Raw genomic sequence first — 10,029 nt, forward strand, 5'->3', positions numbered from 1 at the left:
AATTGCAGTAGAAACCTGGATGTCATACATCCCACTTTTTTAAATGAGTGTTATTTTAAAAGGTGAATATTCTGATGTGTAAGATACATATACAGATGTTTGTAGGTAAATCCTAAGCACCCTGTACTTTTTTTTTTTTTTTTTTTTTTTTTTTTTTGTAGGATGCAGTTGTTGGAAAAAAAACCTTAAGATCCAATGTTTTGATGTGGAAACAGTGGTGCATTGTTCAAAATGATTCAGTTGTATGCCATTTTGTAAAGTGATCATTTTTTAAAAGAACTTCCTGGTGGTGGAAATTTAAATAACGTTGAAACAAAGACATTGTAGAGTGAGGTGGGGCAGAAACTGTATATGAACGATAAAGCCCAGGAAGCTTGCCCTGGATAATAGAAATCTCTGGGTCTTTCTGAAAGCAGTGCATGTTTTATATCCTTCACAACAGGAGAAAAATCACTACTGCCAACCGTGGACAGGTATCTTGAAAACTGCTGCAATGAGCAAATGTGCTCTTCCCCATAGGCTTCAATTACTTCTTGTGGCAGATTGCCGAGGATTTCTTCCTGAACTTTATTCCAGTGTTCTTCATTACCCAGAACGTCTGAAAGGTATAAAATAAGTTGAACTGTATCTTCAATATAAGTAGTCAAGGTGTGTACTAAAATGAGGCTAAATACATTTATTATAGGAACTTTCATTACTGTTTAATATATTTAAGAAAAGTAAATATTTACAGGTGGAAGAATTAAAAAATATATGGTCCAATACGTACTAGTCTTAAAGTGTCCAGGTTGAACAATGGCCACTTTGATTCCCCAGGGTGACAGTTCCTGCCTCAGTGTGCTAGAGTAGTTGATCACTGCTGCTTTAGAAGCTCCATATGCAGCAAAGCCACTAAAAGGAACTGACCCTAGAGAAATGCATTTGAATATTTTGATTTGGCCATTAAGAGCTCATTTAAATGATATTTTGATCCACTCATTAGAAACGGACACTTAATAAGGAAGAAATGGACTGAAATAACAATTAGTATAACAAACAGCCTCAATAATGTCCTATAGACCCAGAATCCAGAAAGACAATTCTTCAAAATAAATTTACATTTAAAGCAAGCCAAAAGTAAGATTTTGCTATATTTGTCTGAATGCGTATGCATTTAGCACAGTACTGTAAACGTGACCTACAGTTCAAAAGTTATATTTTACAGTTGTTAACTCATCTAGCAAGCTGTATCTTGAGCCAAGAGCTTGAGATAAGGGGTGAACCCAACACAAAAGATGAACTGTAAACATGAACTACTAACCAACTGGAAAAACAAGGCACTCTTCCTTACAAAGTAAGATGTGCTCCATTTTCTATGAAGAAACTAGAAACAAAATCTGGCAATCTGTATAAGTGATATGCAGTCAATCTATAGGTCATATGTCACAGTAACAAAACATACTCCTCCCCATTTCTTTGATAGGGTATAGTTTCCAAATATTAGTTAGCTATATAAAAAGGCCTATTTATACTGACTAAAACTTATTACACATAAATGATCCAGAATGTCTTGTGATTGAAGGTCTAGAAACATTGGAAAAACACGTTCAGGTGTGAAATTATTTCTGCAAAGAGAAACATTTTACACTTAACTTTCTTTCTTTAAAATAGACAATTCTTTAAGAGTTGCATTATTTTTCTACCAATGAGCACTGTTTTAACAGCATGGTTGTTACAGTGTTGCTGGTAAAAATTAAAGTGGATTGACTGTGTACTAATCCATACACCATCATCCTTATCAGGGCAAAACCCCATGTGTTCAATATGTCTAGTCCAACATAATTTTCAGCCAAAAAAAATAAAAGTGGTATAATAAGTTAATACAGTATATAAATTAAAACAATGTACCTGCAACACTGGCTATGTTCACAAGTCTTCCTTTTGCTTTTCTTATCAAGGGTAAGAAAGCTTGAGTCACCTCCACACCAGCAATGAAATTCACATTCAGAATTTTATTTAACATCCTCATTGGAAGAATTTCCCCCTCACACAGGTATCCAACCACTCCTGCATTGTTCACCAGTCCCCAAAGACCTGGTGATGAGAACCAAATCATTAATAATGCACAAGAACTCAAAACTTACTCTTGTTGAGACTGTACCTAGTGGTAGGCACTCTGTAAAAAAAAAAATAAAAAATCAACCTTTAGCAGCGCGATGTGTTCCTTTTCTGATGTCATATTTTGTAATTACTTGCTTTAAAACTGAAAAATAGGCAACACCAGAGTGAATGGGATTTTTAAACTGCCTTGTGACTGTTCAATCTGTCAGCAGTCAAATGCATGCCCTGAATTTTCAATCATGTAGCTCTCAGCTGTACTTGAGGTACGCTAAAACATTCATTCATTATCTGTAACCGCTTATCCAGTTCAGGGTCTCGGTGGGTCCAGAGCCTACCTGGAATCATTGGGCACAAGGCGGGAATACACCCTGGAGGGGGCGCCAGTCCTTCACAGGGCACCACACATTCACTCACACACACCTACAGACACTTTTGAGTCACCAATCCACCTACCAATGTGTGTTTTTGGACAATGGGAGGAAACCGGAGCACCCAGAGGAAACCCACACGGACAAGGGGAGAACACACCAACTCCTCACAGAAAGTCACCCGGAGCGGGAATCGAACCCACAACCTCTAGGTCCCTGGAGCTGTGCGACTGCGACACTAACCTGCTGCACCACTGTGCTGCCCTTATGCTAAAACAGTGCAGTTTAATAGAGTTTGTAGTTTTGGTGTTTTACATATACATGTAGAGCATTGAACAAAGAGTTAACAACAGCTCTAAACAATTGTGTTATAGATGGAGACAAATACTGTGTTAGCGTGGTGTTTATACTTAAGCAGGGAACTAAACCTGCTTAAGTATGTACAGCATGCTAACACTGTATTTAACACACCTAAATCTAAACAGAAAGTCGTAATTTTACACCAGACAAACTGAGCAGTATTTTTAGATTGTGTGGAAAATCACTACTCAAAAATGGTTCTAGAGGCAGCTAGCACATTTATTTTTTTCCATAGTCATTTCTAGCAGTCAGAGCAGGCGAACCTGAAGTGGAACTTTACAGGTTTATGGCACAGTATTTGAAATGTTCCAACTAATGTGCAGGCATCCCAAGGATCTCCCGGGAGGATCTCGCTTATTTTATGTGGCTCCCTGATGTCTGCAAGTCAGATAAAATCTCCCGGAATCTAGAACGTGCGACTCAGAGCGCACACAAACGACACAGGTTTGAAATGCCATACCTGCTGTGGTAACGCGCTCCCCTCGTGTGCATATTCATGAAGCGCATGCCAAACAGAGGGTTCTGATTGGCCTGTTGTCTGCGAAGTCTGTCAGCCAGCCAATCAATTTTTAGTGTGGACGGTTCAGTGAGTGAGAGTAAAAACGTATGTATCAAAAAAGTAAACTTCTGTTATTATCACCCATATCATTTGGTGTACGCGAAAGGTTTATTTTTCATTTTATTTTTGGCACTATTTCCAAAACCATTTTGTGTAGTGATTTTGTACACCCGCATTTTTTTGTCTTCTTCTTTTTAATGCTTAGCTTCTTACAAACATGGTACCTGTTTTTTCTTGGTTCTTTATAAGCTGTAGAGCTTCAGCGATCTGCTTTGTGTCTGTGACATCCAGTTGGAGGACAGTAAGGGAAGATGAATACCTTCTAAGCTCTTCCGCTCCTGGCCCACTCTCGTTTAGGACACCAGCATACACCTTTACCCCTGCCTTGTCCAGGAACTTCGCAAGACTATGACCAAATCCTGTGTCACAACCTGGACCACAGGGGATCAAAATATTTTTAAATTAATCACTATCATCACACTCAATGACCTTTCTCTGTTGTATAACATCTCACCCAGTATTGCTTTTTATAGTGTTGTGCAATACTGATAAAATATCTCAATGCTATATATGACCCAAGGCTTGAGGACTGCTCCTGCCACATTTTTTCTGAAGAATATTAATATGAAGTTTGTTCCCTTTTGCTGCAGTAGGTGCTTCTAATTTTATGGGAAAACTTTACACAAGATATTGTAACATGAATCTATTCTGATTTAATGGCACTCAGTCACAAATAAATTCGGGATGATTAGTTCTGGGTCACAAAAGCCATGCTAACTTAACCCAAAAGAACTGAATGAAGTTTCTCAACAATTCTACTGATCCACACCCTGTTGCTGGGGGTTTTATTCCCTTGGTTAACCTTTCAGTTCATTTTTTCCTGTTGAAGTTGTACAAACTGTGCATCCAAAATTGAACACCTGTGTTCGTGAATCTTAAAAAGCCCCATAAATTAGTGAAATTCATTAGTAGTGAATATCAGTTTATAAATATTTGGACATTGTATATCCTTGTTAAATATTAAACATTATGAACACTATCTCCTTAATCTATCAACTGTTTTTCCATACATCACTAAAACTGAACAGCAACGTCACAGTATGCTAATACATTTCTTTTTCATTCATATATATATAAATAAATATGAGAGAGAGAGAGAGAGAGATAAAATGTAAGTTGTAATGTACCACAACCACAGACAAGTGCTGTGACTGACATTTTTGGGTTACAACTTTTCTTAACAATTAATATAGTCTTTGAGATTGAGAAATTAACTGTAAGTGCAAGTTAAAACAATATTACCTGTGATCAGTACTGATTTACCATTGACAGGGAGCTTGGGGTCTTCTCTTTCTGCAGTGAAGGTGATCAGAGTGTAGCAGACGCACAGCAGCGTCACCACAACCCATCCAGCCTGGAGCCAGCACATCATCAGCCCGATGATCATTAACCCCACTGACTTTCTTCCACTGCCCAACAGCAGCAGCAGAACAGCACTGCTAGCTACAACCAGAACACACAGCACAGAGAGCTCCACTGTCTCCAGCACACTGGACAAGAAGGTGTCCTGAGCCATCATGTACACAACGTGCAAAGCAATCTGTAGGCTACTACTATCTCCCTCACACTGGTGGATCTCATGCTTTCCCTTTCCTTAAGCTGTTTTTAACCACAGCCTTACAGCAAACCACGCCCCCCACACAGCAAAGCCAGCTCAGTTAGAATTTGAGCAGGTTTATGCAGGTTTTACTCTATGTTATCTTTTAGTTGGAGCTAAACTGGTTAAGTATAAAGATCTGAATAACTGATAAAGGAAATCTGAGATGGATAGACTATTACAGCTGTTTTTGCAGCACAAGAGAAGCTTGCACAATATTAGGGGAGTGGGCATAATGCTATGGCTGAGGTATATAATCTGATAGTTAGAACAGATCTTAAAAATCTTAATATTAATGTAGTTTCTCTTGGACAACAATGAAATTAGTTCAGTGCAGTTCAGATATTTATCCAGAGAAAGACAGAGACTAGAAATTTCACACGGATCTCTTATTTGGTGTAGTATTTTAGTGCAGATCTCAGTCACATTTTACACTGGGATTTACCAACTCCATTCCCTCTTTTACCTGCTTTTTGTCTAACTTTTACAGTTAAGTCTCCAGGGCATAAGCAGAGGTCTGATTAGTCAGGACATAAAAGCAGTATGCAGGGGGGCTTTTTGATAGCTTTTTAAAAGCAATTTCATGTCATCTAGAGCCTTTATGTTAAATGTTTAAGCAAACAATCTAGGGGAGTTTTTTCAATTATTAAGGAGCAGCCAGAGTAAAGAAATGCAGATGGTGGGAGAACACATCAAATTCCATACTGACAGTGACCTGAGGCTGGCTTTGAACTCACAACACCAGAATGTTTAGTCACTGTGCTGCAAATGAATGCATTAATGAGTCTAGTGTAATCATAATCATCAACATATACATATTGTAGGGGGTGCACCTGTAGGCAAAACCTGTTTCTGTTGTTCACATAATACACTGGTTCCCAAAAGTGGGGGATCCAGCGAAGCATGCTTGAGCACTGCTACCACTGATGTAATCAATAGCCAAGAGATGTAATTGCATCACCATTACTCAAGATTTGCCAGCTGAATGGAAACTTGAAGGACACATTTTAAAGCAGGTATTGTTAGCCTTTCAAACATTTACAGCTACATATATAAAATATTCACACCCTAAATACAAACACCTCTGTTTCAACACGCCTGCCTGTAAGGGATTTTTTTTCTTTCTCTTTAAGTAGCTGCTAGTGGCCTAACTGCCCAATAGATACTGCTAATGATTAAATACTGATAGAACACAGTAGTTGCTAGGGACAAATAGTTAGTATAATTAATCACTGAATATTGGGACATAATTTATTCCTTACAATCCCAGCCTAATTCTACATTCTTGCTAGGGCCCATAAACATTGTTACAACACAAATATCTGACCTTTTATTTATATTGAGTTCACTTTCTCTAAAAATACACTTAAAGTGCATGAATGCAAATAAAAATGAACAATGTTACTGAGAGAATGTGAAATGTTCACAAAAAGAAATCAAATGAAGGTACTGATAAAGGAGATTTTGCTGATAGGAAATGAATGTAACGTGGAATATCATGCTCATGTGCAAAATATTTTATGAGTTACAGAAATGTCACATTGGATTTGGTAACAATAACACACAAATATACAATATAAATAGGATCAGCAACAATTAATCCCCATACTTTTGTGATACTATGTATATTGATGTACATTTATTACTTGATACCTTATAATGTGATAACTTATAATCCCATCCTCTAATTTCCTCCCTGCCAAATCCAAGTGATGGCATACAAGTGTCCTTTAGCTGACCGTCTTAAAAATAAATAAATAAATAAAAATTGGTAATGTGATAATTTAAGATTTTAGGAAACTATTATTGAACGACTTAATGTTTGTCATTCTTATAAATATAAACAATTGTAGAGTTTAATACCCAAGCTGATGAGCTGGAGTACTCTTTGTGATCCAGAGCTCAGTACCTGACCTCAAGGATGTTCCAGTTTATGGACAAAAGACCTGTTACATCAAGAAATCAAAATATGAACAAAAGAACAACAAGTAGCCTGAAATGTGATTTTCCCATCTGAAAACAAAACAACAACAAAAAAAAAATTCTGAGAATGTAAGTTAGAAGCGAATGACTTTTGTACCTTTTGCCATTATAGTCAAGCAGTATCAGGTATTGCCCTCATATATTGCTATGCAATGACAATAAAACTACTATATCTTACTGCTCTGGAATTCAGTGAGTTGGCATGCTACACTCACCAGTCATTTTATTTATACACACCTACCTTGCATCTACATTCATTGTTCATTTTATAAGTTCCACTGACCAGACAGAGCACTGTGTTGTTCTACAGTTAGACTAGTCCAAATTTTCTTATGCCAATTTCACCCAGCCTACAATTATAACTCTCTTTAAAAACTATTATTACAATTAAAAAACATTAAGATTAAATGATTAACAAAAATTATTCATTTGTAACCATATATATATATATATATATATATATATATATACACACACACAATATATATATGCTAAACAAGCCTACCTGACACCATCTCAAAGGACAGTTCGTAAAATGAAGGGAAAAAAACAAACAAACAAAAAAGTGATTTGTTAACTTATCTACCACTGTTCTATCATGTTCTTTTTTTTAATTATATATTTCAATGTGAGGATACTAATTGTTTTGCAAGTAGAATTTTTTCCCCATTTGTGCTTGTTATAAGAATTCAGTCGATGGAGTCTGCTTTTTTTTTTTTTTTTTTAAACAATAAACTATACCTTTTCAAGAGAAAACAATTTTTTTAATTATTATTTCTTCTGTCAGTAAAATAATGGTTCAAGTTAGTTGTCAGTTGTTAGTTTTAAAGATATCCCAACTTTTCCAGAAACTGGGATTGTAGAACACTGAAGAACTAAAGTGTGAAAAACACAAACACCCCCCACACCACAAACTCTGGCAATCCAATGCAGTTTAGCAAAATAATGTTAAAGAGTACTGTACTGTAATAATACATCACAAACTTGGTGTGGCCAGAATGACCCATAAATATGGTCTAATACTGCTATAACCTTAGTTTGTAATAATCGTGGATAATTTACATGTACTGGTCATGATCTTTAAAAAAAGCAACAGAAAATGATTATTTCTGTTATTATTTTAGTTATGGTAGGGTGACCAGACGTCCTCATTTACCCGGACATGTCCTCTTTTTTTAGACTTAAAAAAATGTCCGGGCGGAATTTCACAAACGTCCGGGATTTTGTTTTTATAGAGTTTACATAGAATTTCTAGAAGTTTCGTTCACAAACTAGTCCCACCCTCCCCTACTCCGTTTGGTTCGCTTGAGTGAGAAGGGGGCGTGGTGAAGTAGCCTACAATCTTCTGATTGGACGGTCTGACTGTAGCGCTACAGTTATTGGTCGATAACCTTATCTGTAAACATTTAATTGGTCAGTCTGCACGTCAGTAATCGTCCACCCCCGTAAGCTACAACATATACAAGTGCTGGTCATAAAATTAGAATATCATGAAAAAGTTTATTTATTTCAGTAATTCCATTCAAAAAGTGAAACTTGTATATTATACTCATTCATTACACACAGACTGATGTATTTCAAGTGTTTATTTCTTTCATTTGATGATTATAACTGACAACTAATGAAAACCCCAGGGTTCAATATATATATTTATTAATTATAAATATTTATACAGAGAAATGATAAAAGCCACAACCAAAGACAAGTGCTGTAGCTGACATTTTCAGGCACACATTTTTTTTACAACCTTTCTTAACAATTATTATGGTTTTTGAGTTTGAGGTTTAACCGTAGTGCAAGTTAAAGCAATATTACCTGTGATCAGTACTGATTTACCATTGACAGGAAGCTGGGGGTCTTCTCTTTCTGCAGTGAAGGTGATCAGAGTGTAGCACACGCACAGCAGCGTCACCACAACCCATCCAGCCTGGAGCCAGCACATCATCAGCCCGATGATCATTAACCCCACTGACTTTCTTCCACTGCCTAACAGCAGCAGCAGAACAGCACTGCTAGCTACAACCAGAACACACAGCACAGAGGTCTCCACTGTCTCCAGCACACTGGACAAGGTGTCCTGAGCCATCATGTACACAACGTGCAAAGAGCTACAAGCTACAATACTGAAGACACCTGGTGCCACGCTCTAATCAGCTTATTAACTCAAAACACCTGCAAAGGCCTTTAAATGGTCTCTCAGTCTAGTTCTCTAGGCTACACAATCATGGGGAAGACTGATGACTAGACAGTTGTCCAAAAGATGACCATTGACACCTTACACAAGTAGGGCAAGACACAAAAGGTCACTGTAAAGAGGTTGGCTGTTCACAGAGACAGCATCAGAAGCATCTCACTTCCAAAAAGGACTGGACTGCTGCTGAGTGCTCCAAAGTTATGTTTCCTGATGAATGTAAAATTTGCATTTTCTTTGGAAATCAAGGTCCCAGAGTCTGGAGGAAGAGAGGAGATGCACAGAATCCACGTTGCTTGAGGTCCAGTGTAAAGTTTCTACAGTCAGTGATGGTTTGGGGTGCCATGTCATCTGCTGGTGTTGGTCCACTGTGTTTTCTGAGGTCCAAGGTCAAAGCAGCTGTCTACCAGGAAGTTTTAGAGCAGTTCATGTTTCCTGCTGCTGACCATCTTCATGGAGTTGCAGATTTCATTTTCCAACAAGACTTGGCACCTGCACACAGTGATAAAGCTACCATGTTCTTAATTGGCCCGCAAACTCACCTGAACTTAACCCCGTAGAAAATCTATGGGGAATTGTGAAGATGAAGATGCAGTACGCCAGACCCAACAATACAGAAAGGCTGAAGGCAACTATCAGAGAGACCTGGGCTCTCATAAAACACCTGAGCTGTGCCACAGAGTGATTGACTCCATGCCACGCCACATTGCTGCAGTAATTGAGGCAAAAGGAGCCCCAACTAAGTATTAAGTGTTGTACATGCTCATACTTTTCAGTTGGCCAGCATTTCTAAAAATCATTTTTTTATTGG

General features: G+C 37.6%; 1 protein-coding gene across 2 annotated transcripts; it reads right to left on the reverse strand.

The window, feature by feature from the left end:
• Window positions 1-263: 263 nt before the first annotated feature.
• On the reverse strand, window positions 264-9,061 carry hsd17b2 (hydroxysteroid (17-beta) dehydrogenase 2). 2 transcript variants are annotated; one of them, XM_066668580.1, is made up of 5 exons: window positions 8,843-9,061; window positions 3,612-3,818; window positions 1,888-2,073; window positions 770-907; window positions 264-598 (listed from the first exon to the last, which is right to left on the reverse strand). In XM_066668580.1, exons 1-5 carry the CDS (start codon window positions 8,985-8,987, stop codon window positions 264-266), a joined length of 1,011 nt encoding a protein of 336 aa, XP_066524677.1. In that variant the 5' UTR covers window positions 8,988-9,061. The 2 variants fall into 2 exon arrangements, with proteins under 2 accessions (XP_066524677.1, XP_066524676.1); XM_066668579.1 differs by lacking the exon at window positions 8,843-9,061 and adding an exon at window positions 4,690-5,012.
• Between the last annotated feature and the right edge of the window lie 968 nt (window positions 9,062-10,029).

Source organism: Hoplias malabaricus, chromosome 4 (assembly GCF_029633855.1).
Source record: "Hoplias malabaricus isolate fHopMal1 chromosome 4, fHopMal1.hap1, whole genome shotgun sequence".
NCBI classification, from domain to species: domain Eukaryota; kingdom Metazoa; phylum Chordata; class Actinopteri; order Characiformes; family Erythrinidae; genus Hoplias; species Hoplias malabaricus.

Bases quoted from the DNA above. Each gene is read 5' to 3' on its own strand.
- hsd17b2 (XM_066668579.1), bottom strand. From the start codon at position 4,966: ATGATGGCTCAGGACACCTTCTTGTCCAGTGTGCTGGAGACAGTGGAG. The intron at 3,819-4,689 runs GTAATATTGTTT...CCTGTGGTCCAG, and splicing joins TAAATCAGTACTGATCACAG to GTTGTGACACAGGATTTGGT. The intron at 2,074-3,611 runs GTACCATGTTTG...TCTCATCACCAG, and splicing joins AAAGAACCAAGAAAAAACAG to GTCTTTGGGGACTGGTGAAC.